This window comes from Seriola aureovittata, chromosome 14, assembly GCF_021018895.1.
Source record: "Seriola aureovittata isolate HTS-2021-v1 ecotype China chromosome 14, ASM2101889v1, whole genome shotgun sequence".
NCBI classification, from domain to species: Eukaryota; Metazoa; Chordata; class Actinopteri; order Carangiformes; family Carangidae; genus Seriola; species Seriola aureovittata.
The window spans coordinates 14,783,682-14,809,460 of record NC_079377.1 but is presented as its reverse complement, the minus strand read 5'-3'; the positions used below and the strand labels follow the sequence as shown (position 1 = coordinate 14,809,460).

Sequence of the window (25,779 nt, the reverse complement as noted above, 5' to 3'; positions counted from 1 at the left end):
GTACTTCTTTTTTCACATTATATAGAATCTGACCATAATGAATTGTTACATCCTTGGTAAGCAGCTAAAGTGTTTCTAAGTACGCACTATAGAGTATGTGATAGAGACAATAGTTGTTTTAAGGGTTAATGAAGTGGCCTTATTTTAATGGGGGAAAATGGGAGGCTGTATAGTTTTATCCTGACTCCTGCAGTAGCAGGCAGATCAGCACCAGTTCTGACAAAGCCCTGTCGGCTGTACAGAAAGAACCTCCCTTTCCTCCTTTCAGCCCTCTGCACCCACCCTCTCCAACATGTCACCTGCGTGGAAGCCCCAGAGCCTGGGTGCCAGAGGTAATTACAGCAGCTAGGAGCTCCCATAGGAGGGCAGCACTGGCAGGTCACTGCCCAGGGAGAGAAGGGTGGAAACCAAGGACAGAACTCCAGGATAAGCTTCTGTCTTGGTTGGTGGAGGAGTCAACCTGGAGGAGACAGAGCAAAACAAGAGCAGGAGGGAGAGGAGGGAGGAGCGTTGAAAGATGTGCTGTTGTGGAAAAGAAATTTAAATCAAGATTCCATAGACCAGATCTGACAACAAATTGATAGACGGAACCAGAGGGGAAGATAAAGGAGAGAGGAATAAGAAGACCAGCGTTAAACAGGGAAAGAAAATGAGACTTAAAATAAGAGCGAGCTAGACAAAGACAAAGTGAAGGAGGATATTGGGGGCTCCAGTGTGTCTTGGTGAAGGCGTGACGCAGAGTGGAGTGGAGTATATAGTCTGGCAGAGGGGCCTGAGGATCCTCCACTACTGTCACCTTGGCTCTAACTCTCAGTGCTGGTCCAACTGTCAACTCAAGTCTAAATCTAACAGTCCAAAATGGAGTCCCGGCCTAAACAACTGTGTGTCTTCATGAAGACTGGCCTATATCATACTATTAAGCCACAGCCAATGACAAATTGCGTTTCCTTACCATGACGACTTATCGTTTCAGCATGCAAAACAGTGTGCTGGGTTATTTATTACCAGCTTGTCATTTTCTTAGGATGACACATTTTGAAGTGAGATTCACAAGTTTATTTCATAGATCTAATTATAACTGTAGTTCAGAAGTATGTAAAAAAAAGATGCTTCAGACTTGATTGATATATCCATGTGCACAGAGGAGATTTTAATGAAATACCTTTCATTTCCTCTGTATATTTCAATAAATATGCCAGGCACTAGTAACAGGTATCAGATTAAATTTGAGTAGGCCATCCCTCAGCAGTGACAGCAGTAAATGAAAGGGATATCTTTGTACAAGCAGAGTAAACAGACAAGGAAGAATGCCTGAAATCTGCCTTATAGTATGAGCCCTGGGCCCTTTTAATGTTGTTGTTCTGGGCCTGCTTCCAGCTACTTTGTATGTATGTATCTTAAATGGTGCACAACTGTTATTAAAATCCCAGGAGTAAAGCAGCCTTCAAAGCAAAAAAGAAAAAAACCCCAAAAAAAACAACCTCCTTCCTGACGACACCCATGGGGCGCCTCACATTTGTTTGGCGGTTCGCTTTCATTACATGTCGGGGTGATCTGCACTGCAACTCCTGCTACATTCCCCCTAGCTGCCTCAGCCTCCCCCCATACACCAAAAAAAAAAAATGGAGCAACGGGAACAGATCCAAACTAAGAGTAAACTGTTTTACAGTTGCTGCACAACAAATAAACAAACATCTGGAAGCATTCAGAGCGGCCCATTAGAAGGGCTCTGGGCTTTGCCAAAAAGGGGTAAATGATGAGGAATGGGCTGTCGAGAGGCTGGTGGAGACAGGGGAGAGGCCAGATGACGGAGCTGTGGGTGCTAAGCACTGCCTTTTAGAGCTCAGCTGGGCTCAGAGAGATCTACACCTGCTGCTATCTCCTCCTCCCCTCCTCCCCTCCACCAGACATCTGGATGGGATACATGACTAATGGATGACTAAACTGCGAGTGTTGAAACTTAGCTGTTGTCATTATGAAGGGAAAGGTTGTTGGTTTGACTGATGACTTAATGTTCTTTGCGCAACGTACTTAGTAAAACTAAAAGTGAGTTTGACGGCTTTAAAAATGTTAATGCGTCAAAACAGATATACAGTTCCCCAATGTCTGTTTATTGTTGCTTGTGTAATAACCAGAGCTGATTATATTATTTATAATCGCATGGTTCAGATGCTGTTCTGAATATGAATACTTTTTCATGAAGTCCTGTTATTTTAAGTAAATACATGTGCTATTGGTTTGGTTATTTTTTTTTTTTTTTTGGTAAATTAATTGCTACATTACCTCAGACATCTGTTTCTTTGCTCCCGAGTTGTTTTCCGTGCTTATCTTGAGTGATACCTCAGTTCTGTTTGATGTCACTCTGTAGTTAGAATGAAAACTCTCATCTTTCTGCTGATAATCTTCCCATTCTGCTTTGGACTGCCTTGGCATGTTCCATGAGCATGGAAATGTCCTCTCTGGAGCTTGGTGAGAAAAGACAGAGCACCTTTGACGTTTCCCATCAGACACATGTACGTGCTCTGCAAGACATTTCACTCAGCCTCGTAATGATTATACCAGCAGGATCTGTCCCCTGATAAACATCACTCTTAAACACAAAGACTTGCGCTGGCTCCCACACAACTAAAATGAGGCATATGGAAAGAGCAGAGTGTAAGCTTTTCCTCCTCCTCGTCCAGAGTACCCTTTGCAGAGCTGCTTTCTGTAAACTTTATAATAAACTATAGACAATGCGTGCGTTCAACATCGAGAAATGACAGATGATGAAATATTGTCACAGAGAATGATATATACAGATCTCCCTGCCAGCTATATGCCATGAGCTTGTGTTGAGTGAGTCTCAGCACCAAACTCTATGAGGTGAATTGACAAAGTAAAGACATGGCTTTCTTCCCGGGTGCTGAGTTCATAAAAATGTTTCCCAAGCACTTGTCACCGCATGAAGGTTTTATTTCTTTGCAGTGTTTGCCAGTTTGTGAGCTGAGGAGGTGTTTAAGATTAGTTTCTAATGACTGGGTGTCTCGCTGCCATCTCCGATATTGCCCTGTAAATCACGATACAGCCACAAAAATTAAAACCTCAAAAAGACTCTTATTTCTTTGCATCAACATACACTTTCCTCCAAAAGGCACTACTTAGACATTTTTTCTGGATGTAAACTGTACTGCAGTGGCAGAGAGAAACTAAGTACACTTACTCAAGTACTATACTTAAGTACAGTTTGAGGTACAATAATACAATACAATAATAATAGTATATAACAACATATTAGTATATAGTATATAATACATACGTAACAATACAAAGCCAGCAAATAATTAAAACCACAAAACATTTCTTCAATATGTATCCATGCTAAAGTATTGTGTTGCTGTGTGTGGGTGCATGTGTAGACAGTGCACACACCTGTATATGGGATGTCTGTCATCTACTCTAACAGAAAAAAACAGGACAGTAATTGCTACCTGTTCCATGATACATTTTTCAAACCCAGTCTCGCATTGAATCAACAAGCACCTGAAAATTAAGTCACAGTCGCATTGATCTATTCTTTGGTGAGGTAGCTCCTGCTGCATATCACAGCACATCCCCATGTATGAGGACAGGCTCTATTTCCTTTATCTGAGTCAGATGATGTGATATTATTCCTCCCTGGAGTGGATTGGCTCAGCAACATGGATATCCATTAAAGCCGGCCTATGGAGATGGATGAGGGGAGAAGGGACAAGGCAAACTGGGCCTGCAATCCTTCACCGTGGCTTCACACAACACTGCACTGTCCGCATCCAAAGTGATGAGAGCTCTTTTTGGAGGCAGGCCTGTCGTTGTTATTACTAGCCCTGGAAATCACCTCTACGTTTTCTCCTTCAGAAGCAGGCTAGATTAAAATGCCAGGATAACCTCCTCAGCTTCCACGACAGGCTTAACTGCCGAACCCTGACATGCCACCTCTAAACTGTTTTGAGAAAGCTGCCTTCCACCAAGTGTCATTATCTCTCCGTTATCGGATGGCACTCCTCTCACAGTGTGTGAATAATTCTGTTTGTGCTGGGTTTGGAGAAATGTCAGTGACACTATTGTTTTTACCTTGCCGTTTGATGTAGCTGAGAGAGTCTCCTGAGTGTCTTGAGTTCTTAAAGTGATGTTGGACGTATACAGCAAAAACTTAAAGTAGAAAGATAGCACTGTCAGCTTCTGAGCTATATTCCAAGATATTTGTTTGTTAGTTCCTCTGACTATCAGTATAAAAGTAAATATTTCCTTCTATGATATTCTGCTTTAATAAGGGACGTTTCATAGTCAAGTTAAAAGTATGCTGTTGTTTTGACTGAAATGATCCAAGCAATTTCATTAGGATGCCACGAAGAGTTCACAGATCAAATGAGACATTATTTATCTGAACGATAATAATCTTAAGTCATTGTACAAACTAATGTGATATAATGAACATTTGCCATTTTGAACACTGAGCCTGAAATCTTATGATCATACTTTTGAACTCCTTCATCCATCACCACTGAAATATGATGATTACAATCTTTGGAAGAGTTTTCTCAGCAGCAGGAAAATATGTAGCCTCCTAAATCTTTACAGTGCGTGACCATTGCAGACAAACCTTTGTTATTTATGACGATACAAACCCTACTGGACTCACCCATTAAAACTTGCTCCGGCATAAACAGACATAAGTTTGAAGCAATATGTTGGCTGCTTCTCCAAACGTGTCAGGCCGATAGACAAGGACATGAGTTTCTGCCAAGCAGGCCCAGCCCTCTTGGAAAAACATACCGCTGGTGCTATGGACCTTGGTCTACTTCCCAGTTGCACTGGTCATTCTCAGGAAAGTAGCAGAACATAAATCACACAAAGTGGAGAGGTCTTGCTGCTAGAATCAGCTCTGATATTCTGGTATTGCTAATGCAGCTACACTACTATTCATTTTCCACTATGATTAGTAGTTGTGGTTCAGAGACAACTGAGTTGCGGTCTGTGCTTTCCGGTCGTACTTTCAGTCATAAGTTGGGGCATGTTTCTGTAGCCTTCATGGTTTGCAAAGGTGGGAGTCCATCATAGTAATTTAGGATGGGGGTCAGCTGCCAGATGGTTTTGGATATTTTTACAGCAGGATGGATGTTGGGTCCACCAGTTTTCTTCTGTGTCAGTACCCCTTGAAACAAATTGCTTGGTGGGCAGACAGAGTCAGTCTGTGTGAGGGGGCTTGCTACCCTTCATTCTGATGAATAGCTACTAACATGCTGACAGATGCTGGACAACTTGTCATGCTAAAAGGGACAGGATCAGACCACAAGTTCCGACTCCAAGTCCTTGTAAATTTGTAATTATTGTTTATTGCCATGGATGTTTACAAAGAGATACAACATGTCTCATATTTCAGATTGTGTGATACAGCAAGTTAACAGAATTAGATATAGTACTAATATATTTGTCTTGTTGGTTTATATAGGATCATATATCTTAATCAGGGTGTTTTTAATAAATTATATTTTGAGTAGACTGTAGATCGTAATTCTATGGTAACTGATTTCACATAGTAATCATTCAAGATGAAAACATGCCTTAATGCTAGTCTGGTTAATGGCTCCAACAAATTAGACTCCACTTCACTCGGTGGCTAGTTTATCATGCTGGGTGACAACGCATGTTGCATGGCTTAACAGCTGTGCTACATCACTGAACCTTTCTGTCAGGCATGATCGTAACAGAGCTATACATGCCATGGAATCACTAATATGCTGTGAGAAAAGGGGCTGCGAGTGATCATTTACTCAGCAGCATAACGTGGAATCCAGAGACCTGTTAGAGGACAGGCAATAACAGTGGCAATAACCGAAACAACTACCCTCCCTGGTTAACCATGTTGTGAAGTATATTAAGACAAACATGCAGATGGATGCGTTTGTGCAGACAGATGCCATGTGAAACCACTTCTTACGTATGAATGGCCGTTTACGCTACAGTTTCTATAAACTCAATATATAAAGCCATAAGCACAAGATCCATGTGCCAAAGCTGTGATGATGACATACTAAGGTGTACGGTCTTTACATAGACTTACCACAGACACCTTTTAGTGTTTTACATTAGACGATGTCTTTCCCCGACATGTTGGTCATTATATCAAGAAAGTACGGCCAAGTTATTGTAGGTCGATGTTGAACCAGGAAGTCATTAATTTTAATGGATGTCTATGACAGGCACTTTGGTTCATAATTTTACTGTTTATTGTACTGTACCCTGTTTGATAGTCTGACTGTACATCTATCATTGTTGCGGTATTCCCTAAGTCCAGTGTGCTGGATTTTTCTTTCATATTGCATCACTCTCTTATAATACTGTTGAAATTAGGATACCTGGAAATTTCCCGTGGGTTTTGATAACCTCTGTAAACATTCTCAAGTGAGTTTGACAATATATTGTATTGAACCAGAAGTTATTTTTTTCAAGCTAACAATTCAAGTCTGCAGATGTTAGTAAATTACTACAATGTGGGTCTATTTACTAATACATGAACATGTGTAAACATTCAGTGTGGGCATGACTGCAGGCACTGTTACTCTGGTGGTATTGTGGGTCCTGAAACATCATGCACACTCACAAACCCTGACACACTCATTCCCAGGTACCCTCAATGCTCCAAAGCTATTGTGGTGGAAAGAACTGAACCCATCTGTCAATTACGGTAAGCTCCATTGGGCCATTGTCTAAACAGTTTTCTCACTCACTGGTGAATCCAGTGATTTATTGTCAACTGCCTCGGCATCAATATACAATTGGGAGACACTAAGCTGTGATGTCTGAACACAAACTATTGTCAGAGTATCAGCATAGCTCACATTAAGTGCCATTTAGATTATTCATTGCATCGGGCTGTGTGAAAGCCTGGTTTGGATTTGCTGCTTGTAAAGAGACGAGAAGGCCATTATCCCATACGATGGGATTCCAGTGCTATGGATCTGAGCTTGTATTTCCTGCAGATTCACACTATTCAAGTGAATGAACAGTGTCCGAGCAGAATCAAACACAGACTCAGTGTCGCACATTCTGTGGGTCAGCTCGTCCTGATCTGCCTTAAAGTCCATAAGGCCAACTGGATGTGAGTGTCAGGGCTATTTTGTTGAACTGACATGCATTTTATCTCTCTTAAGATATAAAGGGGAGCCTCGGTTACAGGAAGTAGCAGGTCTTGTATGGCTTGTACTGGCATCAACATTCCAGCTCGACCAGAATGAATAGAGCGAGGTCACTGAAATGCTAGGAAGTCCAAAACAACCTTTTAATCTGTCACTTTGATTTGCTGATTAAGTCACTTTAAACAGACGGAGCAGGTTTCTCTGTCATGATAATATGAGCGGACAAGTTATTTCACCATCATAATTTGATTCATAGATAGTTCCTGGCATGTTATGTCGCTGCTGCGCAAGCTGATTGGATTGACTGAGTCATTTTGGTCAAACACATGAATTTACCCCAGATTGTTGTGATTTAAAAGGCTGTTTGTTTCATTCCCCTCCCTCAGGACAAACATGCATTCAAAACTAAACCTTCAGAATTGGTAGCCATCAAACCATACCATATTTGCTCCAAACGATGGAATTTCTTGATTATGCATTTGTATACAGCATGTGCTATTTGTTGAGTGTGTGACCTGAGTGTTGCTGGAATTCATGTTTCATAAAAAAAAATTGCAGGCAAACATAAACACTCTACAACAGCTACAACTTTGAAAACCAATTATTTTAGTGCAAGTAAATAGAAAATGTCCATTCTGTGGAGTGTTGAGTGCCTGGAGAGCCTCAAAAGAAAGCTAAAATATGTCTCTCCATTTGACACCATTAACAACTCTTAACACATGACCTTTGGCAGCTTTTCACCATTTTAGGGCATCTTCTGCGCCTACAATTCTGAGCTAAGCATTTGGACAGTTGGATAACAAAGATAGGGGAAGAGGGCATAATGTTGGACAAAGTGAAATGAACATGTGCACATGTCTGGCGGTGTGATTTCTTGTTTGCACAGTGACCCCGAGATGCAGTGTCTCAAGGCTAACCAACTGTTTTTTTTGTGCCCTTTGTATTGCTGGTTAAAATAACAAGCCTGGTTATATATTTTTTCTCCTTTGCAGTTTTGCTGAAGAAAAATAGATTTTGAAGTGTATACATTGTTGTATAAGAATACACCCACTGTAGAATACATTGTACCATCATCCATGTTATTGTTTTGCTTTATGTCGCAGGCAGTAGATTTTAATAGAAGAGCTGAAAGGATGATATTAAGATAACCTTGGGAGAGAAGCGATAACACAGCCATGGGCATCTGTCCTTCCTGCCATCACTAACCCACTGTGACATTTTGGCTGAGGAACAGCTCAAGCTGCAGCACAAACAGCTTATTTGCACTTTTTACACAATACTTGAAGGGATGTTATAGCTTTTTCGTTATTGTAGAGTTTTAGAGATTACCCTGCTGGTCAGCTTGTATTGTGATATGCTGTTAGCCATTAGACTATGGCGAGGTAATCCTGACAAATACAATGAACAAATCAAGGATATTAGTGCTGTGATGTGCAGTCGATAATATTTGGCTTCATTAATTCCCATGCCCTGAGATGACATCCAGCCCCTATTAGGTTTGAAATCTCATCCCCTTCTCCTCTATACCTCAGCTGTGGCTCAACCAAGCAGCCAAGCAGATAATACGCTCTGAGCTCTGAAACATGTACCATTATAATTAGCTTTGTCAGGTCCTAGCCCCTACAACCCTCATGCAGATAATATGATAATATGTCTTCATAACCGGCTGACCTTACATGCTCAATATTTCTCCCCTTATGAAGATTACATGTCAATAAAGTAATTGAGTCCCGGGGTGTGTGGCAAGTGAAGATTTAGGTTATTGGACTTTTCAGGGTAGTGATGTACGAGCGTTATTATTCTACCTGTCAGGAGATGTGCAGGGGGCTGAGGACAGTCCGAGAGTGTCAGGGGGGAAAAAGAGAGGAGAAGGGCAGGGGAGAGAAAGAGAGAGAGAGCGATAAGGGAAAAGAGAGAGAGAGTGGGGGGGGGCAGAAAGAAATGAAGTGAGCCAAAGAGAGACACGGACAAGGGAGAGTGAGAGAGGACGGAAATGAAGAGGAGGAGGGAGCACTGGGGAGAGCAGAGGAGGCGAGATCATTTCTCACAAGGAGGGACAGATCCACTGTTAATCATTCCCTCATACCTTCATCTCGCTGTCCCCTTTCTCACTCTGTGCATATGAACAGGGGATATGTCATATTAATTAAGAGAAGTAGAGTTACAGTGGAGCCATCCGTCTGAACGAGGTACAGGGGAGGCCAGAGGGGCATGAAATATTCCACACAACACAAACCTATCATCACCTCTGCCACACACCTGATTGGCTACTGTGTGTTCATCAGTTTAAATTCTGGCAGGAAATGACGGCATGTAATTTGACACAGCCATAATTTAAAGCAGCATGTGATGTCACCAGGAATACATTTTTCATTGCTTCAACCTCATTTTTACAGTATTTGCTGATTTAAATGCATGCTCACTTTACTGTTACATTACTGTATAGACTTTTTCTGCAAATAATTAAAATTTGTTTATAATGCTTGACTGAAATATTATAATAAAAAAAATCATATTGTATATTAATAAGAAACGTATGCTTTAATCAACATTTCTGTGAATGTGCCAACTGGCAAATTTTCAACTGCATTCCACACACATATATATATATATATATATATATATATAGATATAGATATATAGATATATATATCTATATATATATAGATATATAGATAAAGTTATTACATTATGCCTTGTCCAAATGATAACACACCCATTCAGGATTTGTTGGAATTACAGGTAGTAGTTATTGAGTACACACACAGTGTATATACATATGTATACAGTAGATGGACAAATAAACATACAGTGCATGTGTATTGCCTCATTGTTACGACTTCCAGATGCTCCACCGCGAATAACAAAAAAAATAAACCAAACTCGAGTCTTAAATTCTAGACATTATGATTCTCTCTTTCTGAAGATTTGCAGACAAAATCTGTCAGTGCAAATACTTTATTTCCAGATGACTATTTTAGCTCACCACATCAGTGATGCAGAGCAATACACACTTATGTTTCGGTTAAAAGTGGTGTCAATAAAATTTGTTTGACTTGACTTCACAGAGATTTTCCTCAGTACCCCGTTTCAAAACATGAAGGTAGAATCCCTGATGTCAACATTGCACATATGTAGTGATCTACACTTCTTTTTCTTTATTATTTTCTTGCCACATATAGTGACAGATTGTGCTAAATGCCATATGTCAAGGTACAGTTTTGTCCATCATAATTTGACTGTCAGTGGTGGAGACAGAGGAAATGGGATGTGAAAATGAGTGTGGTCGATTGAGGTCCAGCAATGAAGGTTACGCACGTTTTTTAGCTGCGAGAGAGACAGAAGCAAGGGACACACAAAGGCAGGGTGGGAGAGCAATGTTAAAGGATATTTTACCATGTCCTTTTGGATTAGGCCTGAAGATTGATATCTTCCAGTCAGATGAAGCTCTGATGTGAGTGATCCAGCCCCTCCATCATTGTGACATGCGGCTCTTGGCTAACGCTCATCCGTGTTGATGGGCACACCCTACGCCACAAGGGCCCTGGCTAACATACCCACCTTCCTCTCTCCCTGTCTCTGTCCGCCTCACTCTGCCATCTCTGTTCTTTTATTTCTATTGCCCTTCTCCCCTGTTTTCTGTCACCATGTCATGTCCAATCACTGTTTGGCTGGCCAGGCACTCAGTCGGGCAGGCAGGGAGCAGGAGCCCCAGGTAGAGAACTGCCTAACAGGCATCAGGATGGGCACTGAAATGACTCTAATAATGGGGTCCCCGTGTGGCCCAGACAGGCCAGTCAGTTAGCAGGGCCAGAATGGGGAGTAATAAGTGTTTGATGTCTGCAGGGGAAGGAAGTGTGAAGGAGTACAGCCAACTCTGGGCACTGCAGTCAGGCAGGTGCGGCCAGCCAGGATTTGAGGAGGGAGACTGTGGAATAAGACGTCAGACTAGTATTGATATGTGTCAAGCTGGAGGTTGCCAGGCTGTTTGTTTAAGAGAGTGTATCAGGGTGGTAGCAGCCATGCGGTAATTGATGCCTAGCTCAAAAAGACAAGGTAGAGGACAACCTGATGTGCCTGGTGCTCAGTCAAAGGCGAGAGCTTTATGAAACAACCATTGTCAATTTAATGTTGTGACAAAAGAAGAAACTACTGCACAGTGCGACTATATTATGTGTGCGTGTTTATATGCATGTGTAAAACTCCAGCAGCAGCTCCTCTCGTGGCTAAATTTGCTGGTCATCTTTGATTTGATGGAAATTGCCGCTGACAGGTAGCGAGGTGCCATTTTACCCACCGATGCGTGAAGTCCATCATTGTCTGTGCAGTTGAGTTTAGTTAACATGGCACTTAGCGACTGACATTGCTTTAGAGCCAGAAAAACACTGTCATTGTCATGTCATTTATCTTTTGGTATACCGATTTTCAATGTGTTCCTCGCTGAATGCCTCGCTGAACGCTTCTAGCTTTTTACAGTAGGCATGTGTGGCTAGACGGACTTTCGGTGCCCTCTAAGTGTGAACCACATTTCAGATGCTCAACGCATTTTAAGCGCTGATATCAGAAGAAACTGAATGCGCAGCACCTTCCACTGTTAAAGCCACCGCTGTCCTTTCTAGTATGGTTATCTAGTAACAAGCTACTTCCGTTTGAACAGTTTTATGTGGTTGTAATTGACCTGACAATGGGGTTCATTATGCAGTCCCTTTCATGCTGTTTTGCCTGATAATTATTATTTAATGTGTTCGGATGGAGAGCATCATTAATTCATCTCTTCCTCCAATGTCAAAGAGATGAACAGTGAAGTTATCACTCTCTGGTGATTAATATTATGCTCTTTTGTTATTGAATCCTGTCCCAGTGATTAAACCTTCATTGAGTGACTCACCAGCCGCTCTTATTAACGGCACCATTACCGAACACAGCCAAACCTCTAATTGCGATTTTCACTTTTTCTTTCTATTTCGGTCAGAGGTTTGAACCACTTATCTGTGCTTTTGTTTTAATTAGAAACCCTGGGTGTAATGACGAACACAATCGATCAGTGTCAGGAAGTGTGCTGTGCGTGTGTGGTGATTTGTGATCCACATGTTGATGGAGAAAATGAGCCCTTATGATTACTGGCATCATTAGTTGTTTCATGTGTCCTTAAGGGTAGACGAACCCCTTCAATAATAACTCTGGCAGTAAATAACCAGCTTATTGTTGTTGTGCTTACAGGAGAGTTTTTTTTTTTTTTCATATGCAAGGGGTGTGTTGTCAGTGAGTTTGCTAGATGATAGTAGGTGCCTTGAGAAAGGCGTTCCAAGGGGACTTAGGACTTTGTAAACTGGCTGAGTCCTCTGCCTCAAACCACCCTCCTCTTATCTCCACACTCCAGAGCTACTGTAACCAGTGTTCTCTCCTAGCTCTATGTGGAATAAATGTCACTGAAATTAATTTCACCATTTTTTTTTCATTAGACCCCCCACAACGGTAATCTGTTTTCAGTCAAAATTTATATGCCCCAGAATTCAATTTCCTTCTCATCCTCATAAGTTGAAAGTACAAAGACTGATAGGCATTTATCTGGTTATAACTGTAATTCACCCATCAATGAATAATGCCATCCTCAATTTACAGTGTTTGATTACAGCCATTTAGTGAACTGACAGTGATGAAGTGTCATTTTTCATATATTAACCAATGCTGCTGATAACCTCAAAACATAACTGGTGCATACAGTATGCACAGTGTTGCATGCCTATTTATGAATGACTGTGTTTTGTCCTTTATGCTGATAAAATTTCTTTGTTTATTTTGTCAGTAACAACCCCAATCACAGCATCTCCTGTAACAGTAGCTCTCAGTTCCTGAACCATATGAAAACATACAGAATATGTTATTGTTGCACTTTAGGAGAATCATGTGGCAAAATCAACCTGGTATTGATCAGGGCTGGTTGAGCCATGACCCAGCAACCTTCCCCTGACAGCCTATCAGCCTGTGGCAATAGCAAATCTTTCAACTCTCCATTTCCCATACACACACATGCGCGCACTCTAGCCCTTTTGTGTGTGCATTGTTTTATTTGAGTCATGTACACAGTTCCTAAATCTCTTCTCTCTTTTTTTTTTCAGTCTCAGTTTGGGACTCTTTTGCCCCAAACAATATAAGGTTCCATATGTAACTATGCAGTCAAAACAACAAAACAAACACCTAATGAAAGAAGCAAAAATACAATATCTCACAATGAATTCAAGCTCAAGAATTTGTGTGTGTACATCTACATATGTGTATATATACAGCATATATATATATATATATATATATATATATATATTGAGTGTGTAAATGTGTGTGTGTGTGTGTGTGTGTGTGCATCTGTGTGTATGCAGTAGGGTCCAATATATGTATATACTGTCTGGTGGAGAAACATTGTGTTTGAGTGGGTGACAGATCAACCACTGACTGACTGACAGGGAGTATACAACATGTCAGGCTGCCTGATGAGAGGTGTTTGGAAAGTCTGACGTCAGAGCCTCATCAAATGTCAGCAGAGAGAGTAACAGTTACGCTTTCTTTCTCCAGTGTGATCAGCAGGCATGTCATTAAAGGGGCTTGTTAACCCAAGACAGTTACTGTAAATTATGATCACTTCAGCTATTGATAGCTAATAGTGGGTACCTTTCCTTATATTGCTATGAAATGGCACCATGTACTGTGTGTATTTCATTCTGCTGGATGTTTTACGGTCCTACATGCCTTGCATTGCACTATTGGGTTGTAAGAATACGCCTTGTGTTTTAGGCTGTATAATCCCCTCCTTCCTGTCTCTCCTGCCCTCCTTCCATCCCTCCTCCTCTCTGCCTTTTCCCCAGCCTCTGCCTCAGTGAAAAATGGGGCGCATTTTCCTGATAGCCTGTGTGGATGTGGAGAGTATAAATGGCTAATGAATTACAGATGAACATTGACGCAAATTAATCTTCCTGATGTCCCAGGGTTATATGGCAGCTATTTAAAAGTTTAATCAATACGCTGAAGTTGAGAACATGCAGGCACTGCAGTTGTTTGGCCGCAGTAAACAGCCAGGAGGGGAATGGGGAAGGCCTGAGCCCAGGGCATGCATCATAATGACAGGTATTTATGTTTAATGGACTAAATATTTTTTATTGGTAGAGGGCAAATGTCACTTAAATTCTCAAAGTTACATGCAGGAGTTTTGTTTGAGACTGAGAGATCGGTGACACCTCAGCTGTTAAAATGGTTAACTAATTGACAAAAGAGTCTATTAGTAGAGTAAAGATGGAGTGAAGATAGATTTAGTTTCAACATGTCATATTAAGCCCTCACTTCTTTTGTGAGAACTGCACATAAAAATGATAATAAAATGGTCCTCATGTTGGTGCCATCAATATGTTTTACTTAAGAGGCATTCTGTCTCACTTCATTGTGCTGTTTCTCTCCTTCACTCCCACACACACAGGCTACATACTGTAGCCCATACATTACTGTAGCAGTAGTTTGCGCTTACATTTTCTTGCAGTTATTAACAATCAGTATGACTCTTTACACTGACACAACACCACATGTGTAATTGTGTGGGAGTTAATTTCATGTCAAATGACTGGAAATAAAATAAAATAAAAAATACAAAGAAGAAATTCAGCCAAAATACCAACATAACTTTTCAACTTTCAAGTTTGTCACTTGTATAAATAGTAATGGGGGGAAAAAGGAAATCGCACAAATTAAGTATCACATGACAGTAGAAATAAACTGATAAATAAATCATGCTTTCTCTGTTATTGACGATAATATAATAAATATGTGAAGCCTTTTTTTTTTTTTAAACAAATTAAAAAACATAGCACACTCAGTTTTCAGGTTAAAAAAAGACAAAACAATAGAAAACGAAGCAAAAGTTTGATGAATCAAGTGATAGAAAATTTGTCAAGACACTAGTAGAAAAAAGCTTTTTAGATCAATAGGCACAGTAGTTGTTGTGTCTCGCCTGGAGCAACCACTGTGGTCCTTTTTCCTAGTAAGGATTACTCACACAAAGCAGTGTGATTTTTTTTTTTTTTTTTTTTTTCAGCTCGATACATACGAATCACACTGAAGAAATCTTTTCAACTGATTTTGCCGATCCTGAGCGAGGAAAAGTACATTGAACTGACTTTGTTTTAACAAAAGACAACATGCGGGAAGCTTTAGATGTTGTTTGCTTTGCCTGCTGGAGAACAAAGTAAGTACAGCCATTTTTTACTGTGCATTTCCATATTTCTGTACTGTTGAGAAGAAGCTCAGTGGTGTATAGAAATATATTTCTGGAGTGAATATGTCCTGTGTGAATACAGCCATTCCTGCTGTCATCTTCTGGCAAAATTGAGGCCAGCTAGTTTCATAATTGATTTCATTGGGCATTTGATTAAACTCCACTATATTGACTCTGTGAAATCAAACACGGGGCAAATTCATATTCCCATATTTGATAAGAGGCTTAATCTGGATGTACTGGCCCCCGAGTTGCTTGGTACCATCACTGTTTATCGTTTCATCTTTGGAAACCTTTCACAAGTACTTCTAAGAAAAATATACAAATTAGAAAATGCTCGCACACTGATACACATATCCAGCATACCAGCACTAAGTGAAACAATTCCATTTCTCTCCATGGCACTGTGCTGTGTGTGCCAGCCCACCTCTCAGTAGGCTGATTCGCAGTCCACTGGCTGTTGGTTTATGGGACGCAGGAGGGTTATCTATCTGCAGGCTTCCCTGTAGAGAGGAGATGGTGACTCCATCTCATGACGTTGGGCTGAACTGATAAAAGGACAGCCGGAGATGGATCGTGTCCACAATAATAGCCCTGGCTCACAGCAGCCTATGCCCCAAGCTCATAAGTCACTATCACACCAACTCTTATGGATGCCTCCCCCCAGCTCCGTCTGACCACCACCCCCCCCACCCCCCCCACCCCCCCGCCCAGTGTTATTTCAACCCTTAGAGATAATACAGAAAGTGTAATTGTCTTGTTAATTGTTTTTTTCTCATTGCATTCTTTTTTCCATAATGGATGGCAGGACTGATGAAATTGTTGGCTAAGTGGCCACCCTGTAGGGTGTGACAGAAAAGGAGAGGAAGCAAAAAATACAGCAAACAAGAGGAATCAGAGGGTGAAAGAGAGGAATCAAAGAGAGCAAATAACAGAGTGAAGAGTATAGAGGAGGAGAAAGACTGAGTGGAAGCATTTGAGACGAGAGGGGAGGATAGATGTGAAAAGGAGACAGGACGAGAAACTAGGAGTGGAGGGAGTGGATTCATGCCGAGAATAGATAACCTTGATGTTAAAAGCTACATCCGTCGGATGTGTCTTTCTGTGACATATTGATGGCCCTTGAAAAGAGTCAAGCTGATTGTATGCAGGGAACAATCATTAAACCCACTCCATCTCCCTCCTCTCTCTGATTCTCTCTCTTTCTCTCCATTGCAAGTGTGTGTGTGCCTGCATACGCAGTTGTATGTGAGCTGATTAAATGAGGTTTGCAGCAGAATGTGTGTTGATATGGACAAGTAATCTCCACAAAAAGAGGCCCTAGTTGTAGTATGTGAGATTCATTTTAATAAGTAACCCAAAAACTTGTCTTCACTTGATAAACAAATGTGTGATGTTCAACATTTTACTGCAGGAAATCTGACTACCTGACTAGCACCCCATACACTACCAGTGGCAGAGTACAGTAGGCCACTGTCCGATTTTAGTGTTGACACCCCAAAGATATGATCATTGTTATTATTATTGCGGATCTCCATAACCCACAGTCAAAGCATATATATGAAAAGATGTTCCCTGGTGAGCTATAGCTCTAGAGCTGTATTCTAAATGAATGTATTAGCTATATACTGTTTATTGCTGTGTGGAGCTGGCATGGCTCAGAATCTGGCTCATGCCCACATCTTTGTGGCTGACTGACAGAACCTGACTTGAACAGCAAAACTGGAAACTTAAACCAGACGTGAGACTCAAAGGTATACAGTATTTTGCCTAACATCTGTTACTAGGCATTTACTTGCTGGGCTAGTGCAACACAGTGTCTACACTCTCTTTGGCAATGCCTCCAGGTGGATCTGTTCGCAACACATGATGCAAATGGAAGCAGAAACAGTTTGTTGTGACCCGTCAGTTTCAGTTTAGGTGCCAGAACTCCAATCCCTATCAGGGCCTAACTTTCCTCACTCTCACTTCCATCCCTCCAATCTGCTATTACTGGTAATTGATGTTCTCCTCATATGAACTTACACACTGACATTTCAGCTTCCCAGAAAAACATGAAAGAACCCCTCAATAAAAAAAAAAAACACTCCACATACACTGTGGAGCTGAAGCTATAGTGAAACAGATGCTAGCTTGGAAAAAGATAGGACTTCTGCCATCTATTCAGTAGGGTGAAATTAGATCTTTCATCTGTCTTTCTACTAAATTGTAAATGATTTTGAAATTAAGTGCCCTTGAAAATTGAAAGCATCCAGTGGAAATGCATTTTTAGCAGAGATAAATCTGGCAGTTCAAGGAGCAGTGTCTCTTCACAAATTTGAATATCTTTGTAAATGAGTTTGTCCACCATAACCAAGAGCATGAGCTTGAGTGCTGCAGCCAGAGCACTGAGTGACTGATACTGTATTGATCAACAGCACTTGTAAACCTCTGTTTATGTGTTACGGTCATTTTGTGCAACAAGGCAATAAAGTATCACCAGTTGCACCTTATTGATTATAGTTGATATGGAAGAACGATATGTCCACAAAAAGCTTTTTCTTACCATATGTGTTGATTTGATATTGGACCACTGTACATAGGAGGCTTTCTACAGCTAGCTTACTCACAGTAAGCACAGTGGCAGAATGGCCCATCAAGCCCCTGTAGAGAGGACACATGCTCTGGGTAATCAGCTCTGAAACGACCAGACTGTCTGACGATGAACCTACACTGCCGCATTCACCAAGAGGAAGATACAAGATACCGACTGTACCGCCCTTTAATAAAGACAAGAGGGTTAGCTACTCCCCTTAAAAACAACAAGGTGCCGCGTGACACCTGCAGAACAAAGGCCTGATTGTTCCTCCGCCAGGGCATGATGGAAGCATTAGCCTCCACATCACTTTGTTAATCTGTCACTTCAATGGCTGCTCCCACTGTTCTTACTGTGTGCTGTGTTTGTGTGCTCGACATCAAAGTGTGTATGGGTTTGTGATAATGTGTATATGGTTGAGAGTGTGGGTGTTGATTCAAGTGTGCTCATCCATGGCTTAGGATACACAGAGGATATTGTAGACTACTGGGTTTGGCACTGTACCACTCGTTATTAAGTATCAGTTCATCAGGTGGAACCCCACAGGCGTGAGCGTGCCCTGAGAGCGCGTTATGTAAGAGTGAGTTTGGCTTAGTTATTCCCTTCTCTGTCTCCAACCACCCCATCTTTCTCCTGGTTTCTCCCGTAATAAGAGCAAGCTCTCGCTGTGAAGGGAAGGCAGCAAACTGGAATGTGTTTATGCATAAAAAACACTGCTTAATGTAATGCTGAAATGTAGCCAGAGCTTGAGCCAGGTTGCACAGAAAATTAAGAGACACATTCATACTCTTTCACCCCCCTGGGAAGCAGACCTCATCCCTGTGCTTTGTTCTACACTTTCCCTTAATTTACTCCTCCTCTCCTCCCTCGATCACAGATGTAGCTTCTTTTTTTTTTCTTTCTTCTTTTTTAAGCGCTGTTGGAGAGTCACAGGTCACACATCGTCCAGAGCTTTCTGATTGGTGCTGGAGGATCACAGAATGTGCTCCCTCCAATCCTTCTCAGTCCCCACGGGCTAGTGACGAGATCAGCAGAGTGTGAAGGCTTGGGGGGCCTTTAGCTTCAGTTCCTTCATCTGTGAAGGTTATCTCTGAAAGGCTTTGGTTGCAACCTACAAATATATCCCCTCTAGGTAATGTCTTATAGGAGCCATGGTTCTGGTACCTCAATGGGTAATCTCTTTAAGGGCCCCACTCCTGGAGAGAGTGAGTTTCTCGCCGGGTAAGCTGTGAATATGTGAAAGGCCTCAGCACCCATGTGATCAGAGCGCTGTGAGACACCCCAAGTCCTGTGGTGTCAAGCCCAGTCTCCAGCCGTGGCACCTATATCCCCAGGCAAATCACGGCAGCTGGAATTCATCCCCACCCCCTTCACCCCTGCCCCAACATCCTCACTGTCAGAGAAGCACAAACACACATGTATATGTACCCCTCACACACCGGAGGAGCAGGCAGGCATGGAGCTGGTCCCGGATTTTATTGGAGGTGACAGCTCCTCACACTTCAGTGTTTGGATCACCTCAAGTAGCTGGGCTATGAGGGGAAATGAGCACTGCTCCACTACAAAGTCCAGATTTAGATTGACTGAGCTTGTCCTCGGGCCTGTGGGCTGCTGCTGCTGCTGCTGCTGCTGCTGCTGCTGCTGCTGTACTGCTCCTCCGCCTGACAGAACACCCACTACTGCTGCGAGGGACTGGTGTGTGTGTTTGTGTGTTCGTCTTCGTCTTCGTACTGTATATGTGCGCTAGTGTGTGCGAGTGTGTGTGTGTGCACGCATGTGTGACTTGGTAGAGCCTACTTTGAAGAGTCAGAGAGAGTGGGGTAAAGAGAGCGATGTGTCAGGTTTGGTTAGAATTGAGGGTGGCATCAGAATATGCTTGGCACTAATATGGCACCAGTATCTCTGTCCCCGTCTCTGCTTTCTGTCACTTAGTTGCCATTCTCTCCCCGCCCTTGACAATGTCTCTTTGGATTATGTGATTGGACTTAGCGCTTGGAGCACCCCTCATCCCTCTGCCACGACGCCTCTCCCATAAGTCTCTCCTCTCCTGCCCTGTCTCTAGCCTGGCCCCCCTCCTCCTATAATGCACTTGATGTCTATTTAAAAAGCCTGGTGAAAGCTGTATCTATTCTCCTGTCAGAGGATCATTGACAGCACTAATGCCACTTGTCCTTGCCTCATTTGGCGAGAGGTGACACCTAGCCACAACCCGCCACATTCATCAAGTGGCAGTGGGAGCGCTGTGACATCAGAGTCAGAGCAGACCATCCACAGAGCGGTGGGCAGCCCTCACCCTGTATGGCAGCACCTCTCATTACAACAAGCGAGTACTGCAGGCCATCTTGGATTCATCCTCACAGATGAAGGTGCATAGATGGCATGTGGCTTCTTCCTCTAGCCCCAATTCTGGCTAAATGATTTGTGCAACTGTAATTCCAAATGCTTACCTTTGCTGAATTTACACTGTTCGTAATGTAAAACAGGTACAAGACATATATGAACCTCTTTGATTGGCTAATTGAACATATTTGACTTTGTTGGGATGAACTGAAACTGCATATGGACTTTTACTGACTTCCATTTTACTTTCCTGGCTATTATGACTCTTTTCAGTAGTTTAATCTCAATTCTGCAGGAGAATATTGTAATTAGACTTTGTTTCCCCTCATTCACTGGTGATAATAGGAGAGAGAGTCAGAGTCCTCTCCAAAGCTTCAGGCTGCTCTCCATCAGGTTTTTTTTAAGAAACAAATCAAACAAAACATGATTGAAAGAGTGGTACCTTGGCACGAGGCCGCATAAATGATAGACAGTAGCGAGTTCTCAACTCCAAAATTGATCAGTACTATCTAGTGTGTTTTATTAGCCTATTACATGCCCATACACAAGTACACATGGACATACCACACCCCTGCCAGCTGATAGTTGAATAATTGCTCGCTCTGATGGTTCGGTGTGTGCTCGTGTATGTGTCTGTGTGAGTGTACATGGGTGGCTGTGAGCTTGTTACTGTCAGGACTTTGCCCCGAGGCCACCCTGGTCTTTTCTGTGAAACAAGATGCTCATCCTTCCCAGCAACACCTCTCATCCCCTTACAAGGAGCAGACCCAGACCCTGCTCAGTGCTGCCATTTAAAGCTACCCTGTGGAGTTTTTGCACGACAGTAAACAAACAAGGTTTTGTTTACATTCAGTGTTTTCTCACTAAAACTTATCGTCCGTGTCCTTAAGGTCCAATAAACACATTGAATGCATTTACTACCTCATAAAATGTTAAGCCTTGTTTTGACTGAACTTTTTACACCCGTTTATCGTCTTTCCTCGCAGTCTTACTTGAGATGCAGCTGTTATTAGACCCAGTTTGTAATGGAGGATTTTGGCTACTTTGTAATTAGTTTCTATACTTCCTGCGGTATATGATCAGATCCAAATAAGCTTTAATGACTCTGCTGGGTTTTAAGTTACGGAAGGTCTTGTCCCACAGGTTGGGAACCAATCGTGTTCATCTATAACTCAAGCAGTGCAACTGTATATGTGAATGTGGCTCAAATTCTTATGATCAAAAAATTATTGATTGGTGAATGCCAAGAGGGGAGTCTGTGTGACTGGCACTTGACTTGGAAATATTCCAAGAGATAGTGTAAATCCAGTCACAAATACTAAATGCTATAAAAGAGGGCAAGTACATTACAGTGTATTTTTTCCTCACTTTTTGATAATGAATGTTTTGTTATTCTCCCACACTTCACCTGACTTTCTCTCTTTGTGTTTTTAGGGGTATTCGCCAAGTGCCGCTACGTCTACTATGGCAAGCACTCAGAAGGCAACAGATTCATCCGAAACGACCAACTCTGATGGACAGCCGGTCAGGCATAAAGAGGGACATGAATGACAATGAGTGTTAACAAGGAAGATGATCACCCCCATGTCTTATTTATTAAAAGCACTGGTGATATTGAGTCACCTCATCTCCCACTGGAAAGAGATTTAAACTTTATCAAAATATGCTGTCATGGTTATGTAAGGAGAATGTTTTGTTTTTTTTTCCTTCCAAAGATCATATTCCAGCCCCATAGTTATGGCTTCCTCTGCTGAGCTTGGTCTGCTTCTGCCTCCCTGTTTCCAGCTCGGAGTCAGAGTCAGAGATGACACTCCCACTGACATGATTGCCTCTAAGCATCAGAAACCGCACAACTACAGACACACGCACACCGACACACGCAAAAGGACAGTCTCTCTCTCTCTCTCTCGTTCTCTTACACACAGTCAGTGACAAACAGACCCAGCCAATTGCATCCTTTTCTTTGACAGCCATGATGGATCACCCATCCACTACCGCCACTAATCAAGGGTGAAGGGGGTGACGGTCACACACCTGGGGCCTGACACAGACTCATCTCTCTCTCTCTCTCTCTCTCTCTCTCTCTCTCTCTCTCTCACTGTTTCCCTCTTTCGCTCTCTCTTTTACACACACACTCACACACACACACCCACACACACATTACTGCTGTTTAAAACATTAAGACACTGCAAAGAGTTTGACAGAACAAGGTTTACACAGCCTGGTTAAACACTTAGAAGATTTTCAGTCTGAACTTGAGGCATGATCAGTCTTGTTTTGTTTGCTTTTCCTTCTTTTATTTGAATGAATTTTACTGAATTTGTTTTATCTGAAAAAGGAAAGAGGAATTGTTTTTAAAAGTCAGACATATATCTGATATTTGAGCAATGGTTTGGTCAGTGTGTGTTGCAAGTATAGAAAAGCTTTGAAAAGCCTTGTCAAATCCAGCTTTTAAAGTCAAACTCATTCCACTATCGGCCTTAACGAAGAACAGAGTTGTAACCAAGTGTGCATTTCAGGTGTGTCATTATCTATTATGGTGCCAGAAACTTAAGTTATTGTGCCTGTCCCACTGTCTTCAGCCAGTTAACTACTTCATGCTGAAATATTCCTTTTATTATTTGCATTCCATTGTGTTCAGTTGTGAACAAACTATAATACATAATTTTCAGAAAAAAATTTAATGTTATATTGAAAGGACAGTCACCCGAAATTTGTTCAAATGCATTGTTTTTTAAGTGTTTTCATTTTATAATACTTCAACAATCATCATGGTTTTACAATGAATATGTCTGTGGTGGTTTGTAATACTTTTCACAACAACCTATGGTAAAGTGCTGCCAGGTTTTAAGATCTTATTTTTTATTTCTCCAGGCAAGCGTCTAATGTGAAATTCTGTGATGAATGAATGATGTAATGTAGCTGATCTGATGTGAAATTATATTAGCTGGATGTCTTCAAGTGATTAAATGGGTTTAACTTAACATGAGTCTCTTGTCAATTTGATGTAGAGCTTATTGTGGTGCTTTCACATTAATTCCTTCTGTCACCACAATACGGTTTCCTAATGATCAAATGTCCATCACATTAATATTTTTTCCTGTATAAATCATATAGAGCCAATCAATGTTTTAATAGCCCTGTGTTACTCATCATTACAAAGATGTTCCTGACTGACAAACCTCATGTCAAGTCATGAGGCGCAGAGATTACATTACCTACTTCTTTAGAGGTGGAGTAGTTGATGAGATAGAGAGGAGAAGCTTTGAAAGAAGCCATGATGAGCTTCAGTCTAGTGCGTCAATCATCCACAAACATGAAGGAAAGGTCAGAGATAGCCTCATGCAATGTTTGTTCACTGTGTCTGTATCTGTTTATTTCTTATTTCTATTAGCTCAAACATTTGTGATGGTTTACAAGACTGTGCATGTGAGAGTATGCGTGCTTGCTTGCATGTGCTTATACACCACTTCCTACAGGACTGTGTGACCATATTCCAGCTGACATGCCGTTCAGGAGCCTGGTCACTAGTGCCGGCGTTTCAAAATGACAAGGTTTATTTGTCTGTGTTTTGATATGCTCAGAGGAAACTGGGGCTGACAGCCGGAGGAGGCAGGAAGAGGGGAGCCACAACAAGTTCCCCCCCGCACGACACAAAATGTCATCCTTCCCCTGGCTGCGGCGCGCGCCCAGCCATCCTGCTGAAAAGAGCAGACATTTAAAACTTTGTGACATGTGTCACAGGCACTGCCATTGAGCCAGTGCCACTGACGGAGCTGGAATTGACAGGCCCCGAGCCACCGGAGCTGGCTGGAGGACACACCGAGTTTGGTGTGTGTCACTTCCTATCCTCGTCAGGGACGCATCCCGAGCTGCCACACCAACACAAACTGCATTATGGGATGGGCGGAGAGTGCCAGAGCGGGTTGACATATGCTTGACATGCGCCTTTGTGCATGCGAGGGGATGAATGGGATGCCTGGCATCACGGACAGTAGATTAATTAAGGTATGATCCACAGATCTACCTGTAGGCGATGCACTCCTTGACCCTCATCTCTGTCACAACTGCTGCTCCTTGGGAACTTCCTGGCTGAACAAATGGCACGCCACTTCATCAGTGCAGATCAGTGACATTCTGCTTTAGTAGCCCTGCAGGCTCCTCTGCTAGCCTGTGTGTGTGTGGGGGTGTACTCAAAAAGAAGGTATAACTCTGTACCTACATATTGTCAGTGTGTATCCATGCTTGTGTGAACCACAGCTGGATGTATGTGCACAGTATCTGTAGTGAATATTTCCTCTTGCTTTTAATTTTCAATATTTTAGAAATTAAATGTGAGTTTAAACAGTGTAAACATAATAAAACCAAATACTATTTGAAAACTGCATTTAGTAAAAGTGTAAATCTTAAATTGACTTCATACTGCATACTAATTATAATCAGGTTTGAGTGTGTAATGCATTCACAGTGGAAAAGGGGACAAAATGTATATAGTATAGATGTTATTAAAAAAAAAACGATTTAATGAAGATGGTGAGACAGTTTTAACAATATCTATGAAAAATTTGTTTCAATTATGTTTTGAAATATTAAAAGTAAATGTCTTGTTTACTTTCTTGTTAACACCCAGTGGTAAAGTACAATGACTTCTTGTATTCTAACTGCAAAAAAGTATAGTACATACATTTATATATAATTTTGTACAGTAATAGTGACTCAATATTGCAACAATTTCAGATTTAAATGTATGTTAAAATGTATTTAAATATTGTAAAATCTCCGAGCTCTATATTACATTGGTGGCACAGTACGATTCACCTCCCCAAAAGGCACAGAGTGTGTGACTCACTGTCAGAAGAACTAAGGACCAATCACCCCGTCACTACACATCTGCCCACAGCCCGATGACTGATTGGCATGAGCTAATGCAAATTTACAAGAAGGCAGAAGGAGAAAAAAAGGACTTGTCTTTATGAGTGACAACTGGCCACTGATAGCAGAGCAGCAAACAGGATGGGGTGAGATTTAGATTTAACTGTCCCCCTGGCTCTAGAAAACTCTCCCTCCCTCCTCGTCCTCTCTCTCTCTCTCTCTCCCTCTCTGTGACAAGCAAACTCTTTCACTCCTGCACCTGAAGACATTTGGCAGCACACTGCTGTCTCACTCGATCCAAAGAAGCCGAAGAGGGGGGGTGGGGTAGCCCTTATTTCCGGGCCCAGTCTTAGATGAGTAACATTTGTCATTCAGGGTTGTGCTGTAGTAATTAGCTTGTCAGTGGGCAGCAGGCTGAGTTGGCTCTTTCTGCTAAGAAAGATGGACAGACTGACACAGGAGCTGACAGCCAGTCGATAATGTGGCAATTAATGTCATAAATAATTCCACTGCCAATTATATCAAAATGGACTCTGTTCTTTCACTGGCCTGGTACTCCCTTATCATTTCCTCTGATAAGA

The 25,779-nt window shown here is 41.8% G+C and overlaps 1 protein-coding gene across 3 annotated transcripts in view; it reads left to right on the top strand.

Moving 5' to 3' along the window:
* The window catches only part of lrmda (leucine rich melanocyte differentiation associated), a 197,901-nt gene extending 174,577 nt beyond the window's left edge, over window positions 1-23,324 (top strand). For 2 of the 3 annotated variants that reach the window (XM_056395972.1, XM_056395971.1), the window contains exon 8: window positions 21,761-23,324. In XM_056395972.1, the coding sequence (XP_056251947.1) occupies window positions 21,761-21,840 (80 nt within the window). In that variant the 3' untranslated portion in view covers window positions 21,841-23,324. The remainder of the gene's footprint in view (window positions 1-21,760) is intronic. The other variant, XM_056395973.1, reaches the window with a different exon arrangement.
* Window positions 23,325-25,779: the final 2,455 nt, after the last annotated feature.